General features: G+C 33.1%; 2 protein-coding genes across 9 annotated transcripts in view; both read left to right on the top strand.

The window, feature by feature from the left end:
- The first annotated feature begins 528 nt into the window (after nucleotides 1-528).
- LOC138304654 (alpha-N-acetylgalactosaminidase-like) lies at nucleotides 529-8,974 on the top strand. Its single transcript, XM_069244841.1, has 9 exons — nucleotides 529-686; nucleotides 1,069-1,224; nucleotides 1,414-1,588; nucleotides 4,423-4,597; nucleotides 4,982-5,064; nucleotides 6,045-6,206; nucleotides 6,667-6,864; nucleotides 7,598-7,693; nucleotides 8,245-8,974. Exons 1-9 carry the CDS (start codon nucleotides 598-600, stop codon nucleotides 8,407-8,409), a joined length of 1,299 nt encoding a protein of 432 aa, XP_069100942.1. The 5' UTR covers nucleotides 529-597; the 3' UTR covers nucleotides 8,410-8,974.
- Nucleotides 8,975-11,038: 2,064 nt separating this feature from the next.
- The window catches only part of LOC138304653 (coiled-coil domain-containing protein 66-like), a 43,458-nt gene continuing 34,429 nt past the window's right edge, over nucleotides 11,039-20,067 (top strand). For 2 of the 8 annotated variants that reach the window (XM_069244836.1, XM_069244834.1), the window contains exons 1-7: nucleotides 11,040-11,227; nucleotides 14,354-14,406; nucleotides 14,627-14,649; nucleotides 14,867-15,158; nucleotides 15,843-16,098; nucleotides 16,515-16,547; nucleotides 18,294-18,791. In XM_069244836.1, coding sequence (XP_069100937.1) covers nucleotides 11,217-11,227; nucleotides 14,354-14,406; nucleotides 14,627-14,649; nucleotides 14,867-15,158; nucleotides 15,843-16,098; nucleotides 16,515-16,547; nucleotides 18,294-18,791 — 1,166 coding nt within the window. In that variant the 5' untranslated portion in view covers nucleotides 11,040-11,216. Of the gene's footprint in view, nucleotides 11,228-14,353; nucleotides 14,407-14,626; nucleotides 14,650-14,866; nucleotides 15,159-15,842; nucleotides 16,099-16,514; nucleotides 16,548-18,293; nucleotides 18,792-20,067 lie in introns of all 8 variants that reach the window. The other 6 variants (XM_069244838.1, XM_069244837.1, XM_069244833.1 and 3 more) reach the window with 5 other exon arrangements.

The following is a 20,067-nucleotide window of genomic DNA, read 5'->3' as shown; positions in this document are numbered from 1 at the left end:
CTTACAGTTATTTTTTGTATATGTTGGTATCAGATAATATATACCGTATATTAAAGTTTTCAAAATGACAATTCCTTTTGAAATATTTTGTAAAAATGTCCGGTCATTCGCATTTATTTACATAAATTAATTATAAGTCTATATTTCATGTCATAATTCATTCAACCCCAATTCTAACCAACCCTCATTCTTTCACTGTACATGTATTAGACATGATTTGAACGCACTATAATGTGACCGAGTGTCTTCGGAGAAATAGGTCAGTGATATAGCATTATAAAAAAAGGACAAGAGTTCCACTATACAGGAAGACACAACACGATATACCACAGTCTCCCAAAACACACATCTGCACTTCAAGCACGCAACACCTCGAAATCACCTTAAATAACCCTGACTGTTAATAGGGCGTTATTTTAATCAAACAAACAAACACATCCAAATCTCTGATATTTCTTGTGTGTATAGCAACACCTTTCCGGTATCGACCTTATCATCGATCAGTACGATGAAATAGGTCGATTATTTTGGTAGCAAGATATATAGTGATAAATTTCATTTTTACCGTGTATTAGGTTTCTAGATATTGACAGAACGATGTTTACACCGCTGGCTACCAACACTGAGGATTGGATGTATAATGACAAATGTGACCATGCGATCAAGCTTATGAAAATCCTAGTAAGGTAAGTGCCCATAATTAAATTACATTCATTAATTCTATAAATACATTGTGCATTGGCCTACTAAATGTTTCCACATCCATGACTTGTCTTAAAAATATCCTGTTATGATGCATATGCATAAACACAAATCAATACATGATGCATACTCAAAATTGCTTAGGCGATGTAATGTGTATCTAAAAACTATGCATACTTCGCTTGATGTACCAAAATCGTAGTACATCTATAAGCTGTACACAATAATATAAGGAATACTAAGTACATCGGACTTATGCCTCAAAATATATATATATCTTGTATAGGTAATTGATCATTGAGGTGTTTTACGTGACCTCTGGTGATAGAATATTAAACATCACATTTATACATTATTACTTTGTAGAATAAACATGATCATCTTATTAGTAGTCCTGGCAATCCTGCGGCCAGCCTCTGGACTCGAGAACGGGTTGGCTAGAACACCTCCAATGGGTTGGTTGTCATGGCAACGATTTCGTTGTAATACGGATTGTGAAAACGACCCCAAAAACTGTATCAGGTAATGTTTAAGTCTTTTGACTTTGCAGTGTGGTTTTTACTATATCGCACTGCATATGTTACACTTTGATTATTTCTATTGATAAATAGTTATAAATGCAAGTTATGCAAATATGTTTCTTAATAATTTGGAAGGATGACGTCTAATAGTAGTGCATATTTAGTCACACATAATGTATCTGTTGAAAAGTGAATGGCTGTACAAGGAAATGGCGGACCGACTGGTTGCCGACGGCTACGCAGCCCTGGGATATCGGTATGTCAACATTGACGACTGCTGGTTGTCAAGGGAACGCGATGCACAGGGACGTCTACAGGCCGATCCGAAAAGATTTCCAAGTGGAATTAAGGCTCTTGCAGATTATGTAAGCGAATTGATATAATTTTAATAAACACATATATATTTCCTCCAAACGTTCCATTACACGTATAAATACAAAAGAAGCCCTAACATTTTTTTTTTTTTATTTAAGAATTTTTTATCCCAATTTAAAAAACAGAATTTAGAAAATGTAGCTGATATTTTGGAGGGACACAATATTTGTTTTACTTTTTACCTTTACTTTTAACAAACTGTAATTCTCTTATTCAGACAACGAATTATATACAGTTATACATTTGTATCCAAATATTGTAAACCAACATTCATCGCGCATGATTAACTTTGCGAATTTTGCGATAAAAGTAAAAGAAAGTTGTCTTTGCGAATGAATTATTCCCAAAATGTCCCCAAAATCAATTACATAAAAACATTACTCCGCTAAAGTTAATTTGTGCGATGTTATTTTGATACGGAGATTGCGAAATTTAGTCATCGCAAAAGAAAGTTGGTTTACAGTGGCCTTGTATGCTACGTTGAATTTTGTGTCCTTTTCACATGAGGGATTCAATGCAGTATGTGTTCTTTTTATATGTGTCATAAGTTGTCTATGCTGTTCAGTTTAGGATTCGTTATTTACAATTTTCTTTTTATATGTGTCATTAGTTGTCTATGCTGTTCAGTTTAGGATTTATTATTTACAATTTCCTTTTTAGATGTGTCATAAGTTGTCTATGCTGTTCAGTTTAGGATTTATTATTTACAATTTCTTTTTTAGATGTGGCATAAGTTGGCTATGCTGTTCAGTTAGGATTTATTATTTACAATTTCCTTTTTAGATGTGTCATAAGTTGTCTATGCTGTTCAGTTAGGATTTTATTATTTACAATTTCCTTTTTAGATGTGTCATTAGTTGTCTATGCTGTTCAGTTTAGGATTTATTATTTACAATTTCCTTTTTAGATGTGTCATAAGTTGTCTATGCTGTTCAGTTTAGGATTTATTATTTACAATTTCTTTTTTAGATGTGGCATAAGTTGGCTATGCTGTTCAGTTTAGGATTTATTACTTACAATTTCCTTTTTAGATGTGTCATAAGTTGTCTATGCTGTTCAGTTAGGATTTATTATTTACAATTTCCTTTTTAGATGTGTCATTATAGTTGTCTATGCTGTTCAGTTTAGGATTTATTATTTACAATTTCCTTTTTAGATGTGTCATAAATTGTCTATGCTGTTCAGTTTAGGATTTATTATTTACAATTTCCTTTTTAGATGTGTCATAAGTTGTCTATGCTGTTCAGTTAGGATTTATTATTTACAATTTCCTTTTTAGATGTGTCATAAGTTGGCTATGCTGTTCAGTTAGGAATTATTATTTACAATTTCCTTTTTAGATGTGTCATAAGTTGTCTATGCTGTTCCGTTTAGGATTTATTATTTACAATTTCCTTTTTAGATGTGTCATAAGTTGTCTATGCTGTTCAATTTAGGATTTATTATTTACAATTTCCTTTTTAGATGTGTCATAAGTTGGCTATGCTGTTCAGTTTAGGATTTATTATTTACAATTTCCTTTTTAGATGTGTCATAAGTTGTCTATGCTGTTCAGTTAGGATTTATTATTTACAATTTCCTTTTTAGATGTGTCATAAGTTGTCTATGCTGTTCAGTTAGGATTTATTATTTACAATTTCCTTTTTAGATGTGTCATTAGTTGTCTATGCTGTTCAGTTTAGGATTTATTATTTACAATTTCCTTTTTAGATGTGTCATAAGTTGTCTATGCTGTTCAGTTAGGATTTATTATTTACAATTTCCTTTTTAGATGTGTCATTAGTTGTCTATGCTGTTCAGTTTAGGATTTATTATTTACAATTTCTTTTTTAGATGTGGCATAAGTTGGCTATGCTGTTCAGTTTAGGATTTATTACTTACAATTTCCTTTTTAGATGTGTCATAAGTTGTCTATGCTGTTCAGTTAGGATTTATTATTTACAATTTCCTTTTTAGATGTGTCATAAGTTGTCTATGCTGTTCAATTTAGGATTTATTATTTACAATTTCCTTTTTAGATGTGTCATAAGTTGTCTATGCTGTTCAGTTTAGGATTTATTATTTACAATTTCCTTTTTAGATGTGTCATAAGTTGTCTAAGCTGTTCAGTTTAGGATTTATTATTTACAATTTCCTTTTTAGATGTGTCATAAGTTGTCTATGCTGTTCAGTTTAGGATTTATTACTTACAATTTCCTTTTTAGATGTGTCATAAGTTGTCTATGCTGTTCAGTTTAGGATTTATTATTTACAATTTCTTTTTTAGATGTGTCATAAGTTGGCTATACTGTTCAGTTTAGGATTTATTACTTACAATTTCCTTTTTAGATGTGTCATTAGTTGTCTATGCTGTTCAGTTTAGGATTTATTATTTACAATTTCCTTTTTAGATGTGTCATTAGTTGTCTATGCTGTTCAGTTTAGGATTTATTATTTACAATTTCCTTTTTAGATGTGTCATAAGTTGTCTATGCTGTTCAGTTTAGGATTTATTATTTACAATTTCCTTTTTAGATGTGTCATAAGTTGTCTATGCTGTTCAGTTTAGGATTTATTATCTACAATTTCCTTTTTAGATGTGTCATAAGTTGGCTATGCTGTTCAGTTTAGGATTTATTATTTACAATTTCCTTTTTAGATGTGTCATTAGTTGTCTATGCTGTTCAGTTTAGAATTTATTACTTACAATTTCCTTTTTAGAAGTGTCATTAGTTGTCTATGCTGTTCAGTTTAGGATTTATTACTTACAATTTCCTTTTTAGATGTGTCATAAGTTGTCTATGCTGTTCAGTTTAGGATTTATTACTTACAATTTCCTTTTTAGATGCACAGTAAGTCACTAAAGCTTGGCATTTACGAGGATTTCGGAACATCCACATGTGCCGGATACCCTGGGAGTGAGTTCTACATACAACAAGATGCCGAGACATTTGCCTCTTGGGGAGTCGACAGTCTGAAGTTTGACGGTTGTTACTCAGCCAGAGAGGACATTCCTATCGGTAGGTTGCTATAGCAATACTCATTTTAGGTATCCGTCAATAAATGGCGGTTTCTATGAAGTTGGCAATGATAATCTGGTCTTTACTTCTGTCAACAGAAGAAGTGCCTCTTACGGAACGTCTGGGTATCCTTCGGATGTCTCCCAACTGACGTATACAATATTCATTTTGTTTTTGAGTTCTTTTGTCATTTACATATGGCAATGTTGTTGTATTTCCCTTATTACGACACGATTTTTCTAATTACATCTATCTTTGCATTCTCTGTGTCAGTAACTTAATTCTCAAAAAAATATGCGCATTTTCCATATCATAGCAAAATATTTTGCATTGTTTCTCTATCATTTCTACTGATAGTGTCATCTGTACAATACATTGTTTTAGGCTACCCAGTCATGCGGAAGTTTCTGAATATGACCGGAAGGCCAATCCTGTACACATGTGAGTGGCCATTACAACTGAAGAAAGTAAGTGTGGATAGAAACTTGTAGCTACACATTTGTCCATGCCTAACAGAGTATGTATGCTTCTTCGAATCAACACATCAATTACAATTATAAGTAATTTGTACAGTGTTACATAATTGCTATTCAGACAATGATTTAATCGACCTATATGGATTTATCGTCCACATCTAATCTGTGACAGTTTGCTAATATCTACAGAATTTTCTAGAACCTCAATCATAAAAAAGTATTAGTTGATTGGTTGGTTGGTTTGTTAATGTCATATTATCTGTTTGTGTTAATGTCTGTGTAATTTGGAAGGTTGTGGTATGTTCGTGTGGTGTCTCTTTGCAATAGTGGAAACTCATTTTATAGTGCTACATATGTATATAAAGTATTCCGCCAGGGATTATACTGAGAATGAGCAAACCTCTTGTCTTTATGATGAAAGCAAAGCAGGAGTAAACTACCACTTTTGTAGACTTTGGTGTGCCTCGGCCAGCGGACAGAACATAAAGCCTTCCTCACAGGGGCGAGCGCTCAGCTGAAGGCCAAAATTTAGGAAGAAAGAAAATATAAGATCCTAAATTTAGTCGCCTTTACGATCACACAATAGGAGCTACAGGCAAATTTCTAACGTCCTTCCCATAGAAAAATTATTTCAAACAGTATTTTATACGGTGGTTGATTTATGTCATTTCGTCTCTTCGCCCCGAAAATTAAACATCTTAATTCTCGTCTTTTCGTCTTTTCTCCCCGAAAAGCCGAAAATTAACAAATATTAATGTTCGTCTTTTAACCGCGAAAAGACGAGATTTTTGAAGGCAAAAAGACGAAAATTATTTTTTTTTTATTAATTTTCGTCTTTTCGCCTCGAAAACACGAGATAAAGAAATGGTTAATTTTCGTCTTTTCGCCCCAATGGCACAAATCAGCCACCGTAATTTCATCATATGTATAAGGTCGTCGTTTTTGTTTGCTTGTTTGTTTTTCAATAATAGCCGGACTATAAAGCCGTTGCTGAGAACTGTAACATCTTCAGGATTTATGATGACATTCAGGATTCGTGGGATAGCGTCACGTCAATCATCAATTTTTACGCTGAAGATAAATACAACTTCAGCAGTGTGGCTGGACCTGGTAATTTCAACGACCCTGACATGGTAAGTCCAAAATGGTAAACACACTGACCCCTGAAGACCCATTTAGATTATCTAGATCAAAGGCTGGAATAGCCCATTTTATAATTTTGGGTTGAGTGAGATGATCAGTTCCGTCTGTGGTTTTTTTCATTGTTTCAGAATGACATTAGGTTCGTAACATAGTAATGCTATATGTAAACATTGGTTTCTAGATTATTTGACCCGAAATAAATACTATATAAATTACAATGATACTGCACCGGGCAGTCAAAGAAGCAAAATAATGTGATATGGTAATCATTAGCATAGCAATCAGTAAAATTTATAAATTCTCAAAATGCCTTCACATCACTATTGATTTTTCTTTAATGGCATTTTATCCCATTTGCAACACAAACTATATTTTAAACTCTCTTTAAAACTATACTAGCTCTCTAAATCTGAAAAAGGTAACTCACATAAAAAGGCTTTCACGCCACAGATTATAGTCGGGAACTTTGGTTTGAGCGAGGAACAAGAGCGGGTACAAATGGCGATGTGGGCGATGTTTGCCGCTCCTCTCTTGATGTCCAACGACCTTAGGAACATACGGCCGGGGTCGAAGGCCATACTACAGAACAAACGTGTCATCTCCATCAACCAGGACCCACTCGGAGTTCAGGGTAGATTGATATCAAAAGTATGTCAAACGAGATCCATATAATTCTTTAACTTCCAAAAAATATGTTTTGAACCAGTTTTATGTCGCCGTGTGATTCCCATACGTAACTTCATTCACAAGAACGATGAAGTGATGAAGAGGATATTGTTCACTTAAGCATTGAACGTCTTTCAGTTGGGATTCATAGCCGATATGAATGCAAACTGGACAGAGGCAAATTCCATGTTGAATTTGCTTATATTTAAATTTTTTACAATTTTATGATGAAATCCCAAGGGATTTTGCATCTTAATGAAATGATAATTCGTTATCGTCATGGAGGGAAAAGCCATTTGAACAGCGGCTTTTCCGGGATAGCTGACACGACAATTGTGACGTCACAATGATAATGACGTCATAATAAGCGCTTGAAGTTCATTGGCTATATGACTGCCAACTGCGTTTGGTAAAGTTACATAGTGGGACTGCAGTGAAAATGTAAACATAAATGTCTATGTATCTTTAGACGCAATTGCCTTTTTGGTCATTGCAGACTTTCAAAAAATGTTTTCTTCCTATGTTGATCGTCGTTCTCATTGTTTCCTCAACTTAACCTGTGCAACGTTCAAAATTGGTGTCTCCTTGATAAGCTCTACAAGAGAAAGAAACTGAATACTAATAGTTCAACGTGTCTGACAAAAGGTTTTTGTATTATTATTTTTTCTTCTTTACGTATGAAAAAAATATGCTAAATTCTATTTGTTGTTTACAGTCAGGGTCAATCCAAATATGGTCAAAACCACTCACGCCGAAAGGAAATTCTGCCTTTACGATACTGAACCTTGTCGACGGGGGATCAGGAACTCTGGTAATATTTTTGTTTCACAAAATCGCAATCATTGCCAATTTTATCATATCAGTGTGATTCAGTTATGAAGAAGTCTTACTGACTCGCGTTGTTTACAAAATCGATAGTAATTGTCATAGATGAATGTGATCACTGTATGTCACTGCCATTCTCGATACTCTGGTGGTTACTATCACTAGCGTTGTATCCACCCATGGACTATCTCAGAGTCAAACTGGAAACAGTTCAAAGGAGAAAAAAAACCTGACCAATCGCAGGCCTGCAGAGACTTACTTTGAAGATCACCAAGAAAAAAAACAGGATTTCAAAGCAACATAGCCAATCACACAGTGTACCGTCATACAATTTATTTGATGTACATCAAATTACCTGGGTCTTCTGTTGCATCCAGATAATCCAGGGGTGGATTTGATGTAAATGATAGTAACCCCTGGAATATCGAGAATGGTCACTGACAAGACGGATAAAAAAAATTGAAAACAGTTTTTGAAATTGGATTTCTTACGGAATAACTAGATTTTAACGTCACTGTAATCTCACTTGTGTTTTAGGTATCAGTGATGGGGTCTTCGTTGGGCTTATTGGACGCTCGTGGATATAACGTCACTGACGCATTCACTGGGGCATTCGTAGCATCAATACAACCCAACACTTACCTAAAATACAGAGTGGTACCGTCCGGCGTGTTCCTGGGGATAGCACACCTACTTGTATGATGTTGGACCAAGGTCATTAAAAGTTGTAGTTTCCCGAGCATCAATAACGTCAAATGCTGTCATATCATATTGTTATTAATTTAAGCAAATGCGCAGTGTATTTTGTTTTTCTTGTCAATTTCTTGATTCTTATAAGAACAGAGAACTACTAGGGGGTTTTGAACCCTTATAATCATAAGAGTATGCATACTATATTTATAAAAAAAAATAGTTTCTCTATCGGAGGACGAAATATTTGCATAATTTATGTACGCAGTCGGTTATAAAATAAGTTTGATCAGAGTTAATTATTCATAACATATGATTTAGATATGATTTCATATAGTCTTTATCCTATTGCTATTGCTTTGCATTGCTCATTGTTCTAATTTGCAATAAACTTTCTTTAGTTTTAATTTTAGAAATCGACCTCGCATGTAATGTTCTCTTTGAGCAGTAGTTCAGTGTTAACATCAACACATACAGTTGCTTAGTGTTACTGTCTTTGAGAGTCAATAAGTTCATTACGATGTTTTATCATGGTACATTTATATGTAACAATAATATTAAATTTAATTTGATAGTTTGATTTTGCGGTGTTTTTTTAAATTCTGCATCGCTTACTTACTTAGTTTCTGAAGTATGTGTGTACTATGTTTATTAAAATGATATGAAATAATTTCCATACAAAAAATTCAGAAATAATTAATTGGAACATTGGAATAGTATACACATGCATATATATAACTACCACTTTCCTAACCTGCATGCATCCTCGATACTCCAGGAGTAACCATTACTGACATTATATCCACCCCTGTACTATTTCTTAGTAAAATTGAAGGCAATTTATGAATCACAGTTAATTTGATTCTTTTATGTACATCAAAGGAATTGTATAACGGTACACTGTGGCTGACTGTATGGCTTTGAAGTCGAGCGTCTTCGCTCTCTCTGTAATTTTCAAAGAAAGTCTCTACAAGCCTGTAATTAGTCATATTTTTTCTCCTGAAGTGTCTCCAATTTTACTATGAGATAGTCCAGGGGTGGTTATAACGTCAGTGATAGTAACCCCTATCCTCATGTCCTGCATGAATGTCTTTAGAATTGTACCTGTTGTTTCTTCTATTCAATGGATAGTGACTATGACTGGAAGGGAAGATGTCAAAAGGGGACAACTCAACTGGCAGGGTTAGAACAAAATGTACTTGAACAGATTTGGCAATTCCAGGTGCTAAGCAATCTACGGAACGACCCATAGTTATCAACTAGTCTAAGGTCATTCGGCAGACTGTTCCACACCTGAGATGCCGCAAACCTAAAAGATCTTTTCCCATATGTTGCGGTGTTCACCTTTGGAATCTTCACAGTATTATCTTTCCTGGGGTTATAAAATATTTCTTTCTTATCAATTTAAATCATTAAAAATATATAGAGAAATACCATTTAAAAACTTGAAAACTTAAAAACTTCAGCAGGCATATATTTCACTCTAGTTTCTTGAAAAAATGTAAGTTTGTATTTATTCAAAATGTCTCTGACAGGGGAAATATAATCATTTTCAATAAAACGAACAGCTCTCTCTTGCATCTTTTCCATTTTCCTGGTGTTTGAGAGATTACAGATTATTAATGAAATGGGACTCCTGGTTCTCCCGTTTTCAGCATGATAATGTGACCGGGTGGGGTGTGTTGATTAGTCTCTTCGGCGGCATGCTTCAGTGATATACACTATAAAAACGGCAAGAGCTCCACTATACAAGAAGACACAACACGGATATACCACAGTCTCCCAAAACACGCACCACGCAGTTCATACACGCAGCACACCGCATACATGGGATGACGTCCTTACATGACCCTGGCTGTTAATAGAACGTTATTTTAATCAAACAAACAAAACTGCCCTTCCCATTGTATGAATGTATATATATAAAGGTGATAAAATTTGAAACCTCACGCTTCGTGTAATTTACAGTTGATGTAGGATCATTTTTGATTTGCTTGATATGTATGAATATGGAAAATGCGCATCTGTTTTTGAAAGATTCCTTAGTTTAGTTTTGTATTATCATAATAAAATACAAAATATAATGTTCAATGGCTAATATTCATGCAAAACAACATAACAATTTGTAGATTTAAAAAGTTGCATTAGTTACAATGTTGATAATAAAAGATACTTTTATGTCGGCAGCAATTAATGAATCTTATCAATGTTTCTGATTGTTTAGCGCATTCCATTGTCTTTGATTACAGAAGTTAATGACAAACAAGGAAACAAAAAATTGTTAAAATTAATTAATAATTGTGATATTATTTTTTGTTTACGAGTAATTAAAGTGTAAATGTTATGCTTACTTTCACTCTTTAGGAAGAGTACTTGCACATTTTTGTATACATGTACATGTATATATATGCAAAACATTCTTTTGCTGTTTTTGCGTCATAAATGTGTATGATTATGTATTTAAATGATCTTTATTGTTTGTTTTTTTACGTGTTTAGTACTTTTCATCAAATCGTATCATATCTACAAAGTGAATAAATAGATATCAGTGGTCCTCTTTTGTTTATGTATTGCGTTGATCTATACATCGGGCACTGGTCATGATAAAGCTAGATAAATTATGACGTGCAACCTTAAACCTGAAGTAATATATAAGTTGTCTCCCTTGAGGAGCACCCGCGCGGAAAACGTGTATGCGCATGTCACTACTAGTGGGATTCTTGGCGACAACAAAACATGGACAAAATATCAGTCACACACACGTTTTTGTGCTTTTACCAATGGTTGTGAAAAAACATTAATACGGAGTAGAAACAGCAATGGATTACGGGTAAGATAGGTTCACATTGAATGACAAAAGAAGTACCTTTTTACTCCCACTTTAGTTTCAAACACAAGTTCGGTTATTTTTGCGAAGCAATAAAATAACTGTCAAATCAACAGAAATGTCAAGATATTTCCAGTCTTTCTCGATCTGAATTTAGGATTTAAGTATTTGCTTTAATTTTTTTTGTCTTTTCGTCACTTGTCGCCAATCAGAAATAAATTGTATTTTTACCATATTTAATGTATGTACACACAGCCAGTAGCCATTTTGACATTTTTGTGCCACTGCCAGAAGTCTAAAATCAAAACCAAGGTGCGACTTAAATTAACTGTAATGTAAAGGTGTAATGGAACAGTTTATTTAAGTAATAAATCATTTAAAGAACTTTTATAATGTTGACTGTTCTTTAGACTTTTTGTCACTCAAAAGTAAAATATATATCACAGATAGTCATACACTATACAGCTGATCTCAGATATGTTTAGTCTTTTTAAAATCTAATGGAAAAATAATGGACGAAGGCTAAAAGCCTCTATGTCCATAATTTGATTAAAGGCAATTAAGGCCACAGCCAGGAGTTTCAGTAACCATTAATTATGCGATGTTAAAATAATGTAATTATGGAAGTAACGGAGCCAAATTTTCTGTTTATTTTTTATTCATATATTCACATTTTATCCTTGTCCCAAACCCCAATTTGAAAAGAAAGAAATATTATTTCCCTAATAGCAATTCTGCTTTTGGTCCAATCAATTTGAACAATTGCAAATAAAGAGCCATAGCACTGAACTTCTGCCGGCTGAAGATTACACTCGTCAGATCATAAGAGCGTTTGAACAGCTCAATTTTGAAGATTGGGTTTTTAGGGCGAGTGTACTCTCACCCTTATGTTTTCCTTGTTGGATGTGGGATCTGTGTACATCCACTATGTGTAGGTTCCAACTGCACACGTGATACCAGAAGTCACTGTATTATACTGTTTAATAGATTTTGTCGTGATTTAGTGACACCAACCTTTCAAAAATAACAGATATCTATCAGCGATGTTCTTCTGTAAATTAACAACAGTGACATTAAACAGTGCTAAACACATTCATTTTGTGTAAACTTCAAGCGGCGTATCGTACAAACTCTTGCATCAGTCACGATATTCTAAGCATCTGATCGGCTTTGGAAACCTCTGGAACAATGCAATGTGAATCAGGTTTATGTAGTCAATAAAAGAAAGTGATGAACGGATAACTTTTAGTTCCGGCCAAAGACATTTACAGTGTTACTCAGCAGATTTATTTAATTTATTTCACATCATCCTAGGCCCTAGGTATATATACATATATGTTGTGTACTATAGCTTACTAACCCCAGTGACCAGAGACCGTAATTGCTACGGTTCTAATAAATATTTATAAATCACCCAGCCTTGCGTAAGAGAAACAAAATAAATAAAAAAAAAAACATAATACAATATCAGTCTGGGTGCCTGAGCTCTAGATCTAATGTAACCAGAAAGGCATTCAAGCATGACACAGGTATAAGTCACCACTTGCACAGAGACTGGACAGTGCTGTAACAGACGACTATTTTGAACAGCGAAACAAGTCTATCAAATTGATATCAATAAGATAACAAACAAACTGCTATGTAACAAAGAACACAATTAACAAAGTTCAAAGTAATTTCACATTTAGGGTTCTGATGATGTAATTTAAAGGAAATTATTTATTGCAATACATCAAGAACATAAACCATCTCCCAAGGATAATGAGCAATAGTGCTATGTACGTACACCTGTTGCCGAGGATGATTTCGTATAGGCTTGTGAGTATAGATGTATATCTGCGGGTTATTTATAAATTAGGTGTTACAGTTTTGTACATGCAAAATATCTCACCACAGACGCCTTATGCATGTAGATTCATATCGTTCTGGAAATTAAGGTTTTAGGAAGAAGTTAGCGAGCACTTAATGTGTAACAGACATATTTCTAGTTTCTTATATTTTTATGTATGTGTTACCTTAGAAGTGCTTCACCCTTATCATGAAAATGTTAACAAACAATAGTATATACACATATGCGTTTGGCATATGTAATAAATATATAGACATAGCAGATTGTCTTAATGATCATAAATTATATCCTTAATAATAAAGTGGAATAGTGAATTGGTTGGTTAGGTTTAACCAAGTTGATATGTCCCATTAACACAGCCAATGTAATTAAGGATAATGTCCCCGGCATTGGTTGTATGTGTGTGAATGGATGCAGTGCTAACTGTATATCTGTGTTGCCCGCGTCTCCCTGAAATGGAACGTTGACCTTTTTATAGTGCTATCTCACTGAAGCTTGTCGCCAAAAACTTTGTTAACACATGTACACATGTACAGGGATGCAAAAATAGTTATCCCCTCATAAACGGCTGTAATCATACTTGTTGGAGAGTATTCCATATAGACTACACCATCGATTTAGAACATATATATCTTCCCTAACTATGAATGACTGCATATTTTCAATAAAAAGTACTAGACAGTGAAATGATGCCTAGTGAGGCCAGTCACTTAATCATTCCGCAAGGCCTTTCAAAATGTACTCAAACATGCATAAATATATATTTGGGGTTTAGCATAATGGAAAACGTGTAAACCATGGTACATGTACATTCATAATATAGTGTCTGACAGTTAGCACACATTATTTGTGAAAATGATTTGTATATATGATATATAGACCCCTCAATCATGACTTCTTGTATTTAGATTACCAATTCACTGGATTCAATGACTGGGTTTGAACTCAGAACTCGATCTCCAAACTCTGAGCAGATCATTAATGCTTTACCAATTCATTTGAGCTACAAATACCTCGACCTGGTTCAAATTAAATTAATAATTTGAACAATATAGTATTTTATGACAGTCTTGTATACATCTAGCTTAGAGATTGATTAAAAAAGGCATTTCCTTCGATGCATATTGTATGCTAGAACTGAAAATGATATTTATATATATAGAGCAATTAAGATGACCTTATATACTATCTGTCACCAGTAGAAGTAAATTAGATTGCTGCGTGAATAATAATAATTTGTTGGTTGTTTTTAATCCCTAAACATGTATGTCTATTTGCAGGTACTTGAAGTATAAAGCACAAAATGGAAAATCTGGAATATTTTGGGAAAAGGGTAAGTGAAATATGAAATGAAATCAACTTCAAGTGAAAATTGTTGTTGTTTTAAACACAATTTCTGCAATTTGAGTATTTACAACTGAAATTTTATAATTCAATCAATGTAGCTTGCAAAACGATGTGTAAATGTATACCATATAGTGAAACCTAAACAGGATAGATATGGGTTATTGAAATACGTTAAATTAATAAAATTCCCTTTTTCCTTTTTTCAGAAAAAAAGAAAACGGACAGAAAGGTAAAGGTAATAATGAAAATCATTAATTTAAAGATTCTGATTGATAATTACAGTATACATATTTATGAAAAATGGGACAGCTGATTTCTTTTAATTTTTTTTTCATTGTTGGTAATATCTTCACAAAAATGTAATAATGATTTTTTTTGCATCTTAATGTTGAAGTTTAGTGTATTTAGCATATATGTAAAATTTTGAATTGTGTTTAATTCCACAGTTTGGTTATAAGCAAAAGGACCAGCGGTTCTCTATTCGGACAAACCCAAGCAATACTGTAGAACTTGAACCAGAACCAATAAAGGATGATGACAGCACTCCAAAACCTAACTTCATAGAAAGGAACAGACAATTAGCTGCCGGCAAAAATAAAGGAAAAAAGCCAACACTACGCCCCCTAAAGAAATCGCCAACAGATACCGTGACATTAACTCAGGATCAGCTCAATGCCATCTTAGCCTCTGTGGGGAAAGTCGCTACAGGTGAAGAGGATAACTTACGCATTTCAATAGGTATGTATAAAGAATGGTCTAATTGTCAGAAAGGTTCTTATCATTTTAATATTCTGTATTGGCATATTACAGAGTTATCTGCCCTTATGGGTAGGTATTAATTATGACATTGTGTGTTTGTGATTGTAACGTCATACTTTTTAGGAAAAACAACTTGAGTTTCACTCACAAAATAATGACGTCACAATGGATACCTGTCTGCAAGGGAGCTAATTCTGTAATATGGAAAGAAAGAATATCTCTTAATTATAAGCAATAGGACTAATTCATGTACCATGTGATATCCCATAAAGTTTGTGCGATACTTATATAGCATCTCAAGTGGTGATGGAAGGAAATCCGTCGTGACCTTCCCACTGAAATGACGATTAGCGCTGGATATCATCTAGGCGTCATTCCGTCACCATGCAATAGAAACAATCGTCCCACACAAACCTTATTATGTATCACATGGTTCGTGAATTAGTCCCATTGTTTGTGTTGAAAACGATAACTGATAATTGTCTAAGCAGACAAGAGAAAAATAGTGATTAGTAATACAAAAGCAATACCAATAAAGTCAAACATTCTTAACTGGACCATCAAAGCACTTTGAACTTAACAGGAACTTAAAGACCAAGTTGAAAAGTTCAACTCTATATCATTAGAGATTATTTTCTAAAGAGGCTTTTTTTTTATCTCTAGATTCCAAGAAAAATGAAATAACCATCGAGTCACCAAGGAAAAGTCGAGATGGAGATTATCACGATCACAACTCCGCAGAAAGTGGCTATGATGATGATGATGATAAATACAACGATAACAAAAAGGACAGAGCGACAAAAAACAAAACTCGGGTGTACTCGCCACCAAACGAAGACACAACAACAACTATCTTTTCATTATTGGAGGAATTTAAACTAGATGACAAGGAAAAGAAACCTTCAAAGTCAAGTAAAAGGTAAGATTTTTTTTATTGATTTATTAACTCATTCACCCCTGAAGACACATTTAGACTCTTCTAAATAAAAGACTAGACCAGTTCATTATGAAATTTCTGGGGGGAAAGAGTTTATCCTGTATAGTATCTGTTTAATTATATCAGACCTTTGGTGTATGGTAATTCATTTTTTAATGCACTGTGATCTGTCTTTGTTTTAATATGTCTTTCTTTATGCAAGGTATGCATGATTTAGAACAACACTGTTAGTTCACTTCACCTATTCCTTCTGTATTTTTTTCAGGAATTAAATTTCTAACTTACAAAAAACCCTTTAATAAGTTCACATTTAACAAAAATGTTTGAAACTCACAAGGGAATAAGAATGAAATATAGACCAATATTTGTCAGTACTAAATCTATATGTATTTCTATAGTAAAGAGTCAGAGGATGAATTTTCCATAGACGGGTAAGAGATAATCCATAAATTTATATTATAATAGCTATAATTATAAATATATATGCATACTACCTGTTTTATTCAAGCTAGTATCATAAACCAGCTAGTAGATCACTGCACCAGAAATACCGCGATACACTTACATCACTATTTATACAAAAGCTAGTTAGTTTGTATAAAATGTACAATACAATCAAACCTCATTCATTTGAAGTCATTAGACCATGTGTGGTAAAACTGAATAATTTAACAGGGCATCCAGTTGACCCTTGATTTTTAGCAGTTTCAGACCGCCATTTCAGAGAAATCTGAATAGACAAAGCATATGACAAAAAGAAATAAGCTACAAACCCAAGAGTCAAATCTTATTTTTAAGAGTCAGAAACATACTCCAAGGGGTCTATAACTGGATGCCCTCGTATTTAATATGATTTTAAAATAACAAAAATTTCGCCAGGAGTCAGCAAGTTAGTCAAGCTTGAGATAATGAGGTTTCACTGTATATACATTAACATCGTTTGCTATTAGCTGACGTTTTAACCTGTATAAAGACCACCTGCTTAATAACACCACGTTCTCAGGATCCAATATAATTAATTTCAACACCATTTTACCTGTGGCCATAAATAACAAAAATACCAATTGTGTTTGGTCCCTTAGGTGGTCTTTATAGACAGGTTTGAACTGTATAACAATTTTCTTGTCTCCTTTATCTGCCATGACATTGTAAAACATCAGTAAACTCCCTACATGTAATACACATATCCTAAAATTACTTGTTTTCCTGATAAGTGAGTAAGATGTGAGAGAGACTGTTTCATGTAAATCATAACAAACACTGTCATTTAATTTGAAAGCTAGTCAACTTCATGTACATACTTCTAAGTCAAACTCTAGAATAAAACATGTAGACATGGATTTGATAATTGTATAACATACAAACCATACATTTATAATAAATTGTATCATTGTATACAACCACTGTACATGTTCTATAATAAACCAGTGCTAAAATAATGCTTACCTTGAAATATGATGTATTTATTACCTGTATTCAAGAGTATGTCTTAGTGGGTAAGTGATTTGATTAAATACAGTATAAGGAATAGCTCATTACAATAAATTATTGTATAATTGACTATTTACATGTATACATGTATTCAATAGAATTTATTTTCTTGTATTTCAACATTAACTTAGAATGTTTAGAGTATAGATTAGAAGTAGATATTGATTGTAAGTTCTGGATGCAAGATCTAGAAGAAAAAAAACTACCAATATAGCCAGTGACGGCAATATATCGTAACATACTTGTAGTACAAAACGTCATCTTTATTTATTTAAAAATCATTTTAGTAGATGGAAATAGATTTGAACTAACTCTTCATTACTCTAACTAACATGCTTGAAACAGTTACCAATTAAATTCTTCTCTACCACTACTAGTACTTCTATTCTTATATTTTTCTGGTAAATTTCAATGCACGACTTTTCATTATAAGAAGTTAACGTAAGTAGATGTGATAGTTAAAATTTACTAGAGATGTTTACTCACTGTTGGCGTCTTATTGTGTTTTCAATTTGATGGTGAAAATATTCAAATGAAAATTTTTTTAAATTCAGTCACATCATATATACAGTTGCCAATTTGGAACAAACAGTGATTTTTTTTCAAAATTGAAAGAAAGGAGATTTTTTCTTAGTTTTTCAAAGTTTATATTACATAGTAAAGTAAATTATTTTGGTTTTCAATAGGGATCTAACAGAAGACAAATCTAAGAAAAGGGACAGGAAGAATAAATTAGATGATGAGAAAGATAATGATTCTGATAGAGAGAGGAGAGAAAGAAAAAAAGATAGAAGTAGAGAAACAAAACGTGACCGCAAAAACAGAGACTTAAGTAGTGAAAGAGATAGGAAGCGAGAGGGCAGTAAAGATCGTGATAGGAGACGCAGAAGGAATGACAGTGAAAATGAAAAAGATGATAGAAATATTTCACCAGAAAGGAAAAATAAGAGTTACAGAGAAAAGAATGAATCATATGAAAACAGAAAAAATAAGTCTAAAGACAATGAAAATGATAGATATACGAACAATGAGAATGAGAGTGATAGAAGAGAGGAAAGTCCTGAGAAAAAAGTTATCACTCCGAGGGAAATAGCTGGTATACCCATGTCGTTACCATGGAAACACATGACCTTGGGAGAACGGCGAAGGTTAATGGTAGCCAGGATTGAGGCTGAAGCTGCAATGTAAGTCATGGTGTGATGATGACTTTGATGTAAAACGTTTCTCAGATTATTTTGATTGCATTTGTCCTCAGATCTATCTTATTGCTTTTGATCAATATACAAAGGTTTATGACTGAAATCAATGACTGAACTGCCCATTAAAAATATGAGATTGAATTTTGCAAATATTTGTTTATAAGCATGTTTAGATGTTGTGCATGAATTATAAATAACAGCAATTAATGTTTTTCACAATTCCACCTCTTGCTTTTCTGCCACATTTTTTACAAATTGTTGCATTGCATGCTTTAATTTGAATAATTTGAATTATTTTCACATATTAGAGCTTAGACAACAAAATTAGATTAAATACCAAAGATATGATAAATAAAAAAATGTAAAAGTAAGTGATTTGATAACATACAGGATATTAGCTATTTGAACTAATTATGATATTAATGTCAGATTCTTTTGAATAGAGTTTTAAATATTCAAGTGTTAGTTTAACTGCACTAACATTCAATACTCAGAGGAGAAGAATATATATACAACCATAGATTTTAAATGAGAAATCCTGCATATTACATACAATGTTTGGTTTAAAAAAATATTTACCACTTATTTGAGTTATTTCCCCTTTCTCCTCGATAGCCAATGCAATTGCAAGGTGTTTTGTTTTTTCTGGTGGCAATTGCAGCGTCAACATGTAATTGCATTTAAGTCGACTTTTGATAAAGTTAATCACATCCAATTGAACTAAAACTTGGTCAAGTTGCTGTTTCCATGAGTCAGAACTCAGTGACAAAAATTCTAAAGATAACAAAATTGCCCTGTTCTGATATTTGGGGTACTAGAAACTTAGTTTTAGTAGATTTTGATAATTTATGTTATGTTAATAAATTTCCTTTATAGTAGAAATTCACACGGTTCTAGAACTTTGGGGCTAAATAGTCAGAATTTTGGTGAATTTTGAGAATTAGTGTTTAAGTGTAATTTTTCACAAATTTACTGAAATATGACCTTAATTACTGAGACTTCATATACATGGGATTAATGTGGAGAAATTTTTTCCTATTTGTCTTTTGCCATATAGAGATGGGCTTACTGTTTATTAAAAACAGGAAAGACGAGGCAGATAATAACGTGTAACTCGGTCTTTTGTCCAGTGATATGTATCTCACTACGAAACTGTTTTATTACCAGGCTTCAGTTTGCTTGGTTTTCTGTTGTGCAAAATATTAGAAGCACTGCTTAATTCAATGTTGTTTTACACAAATAAAAGAAAAGCTGAATGCCA

The sequence above is a fragment of the Argopecten irradians genome, chromosome 12 (genome assembly GCF_041381155.1).
Source record: "Argopecten irradians isolate NY chromosome 12, Ai_NY, whole genome shotgun sequence".
Taxonomy (NCBI): domain Eukaryota; kingdom Metazoa; phylum Mollusca; class Bivalvia; order Pectinida; family Pectinidae; genus Argopecten; species Argopecten irradians.
Note: the sequence above shows the minus strand (reverse complement) of the source record. Positions and strands in the feature narration are given on the sequence as shown.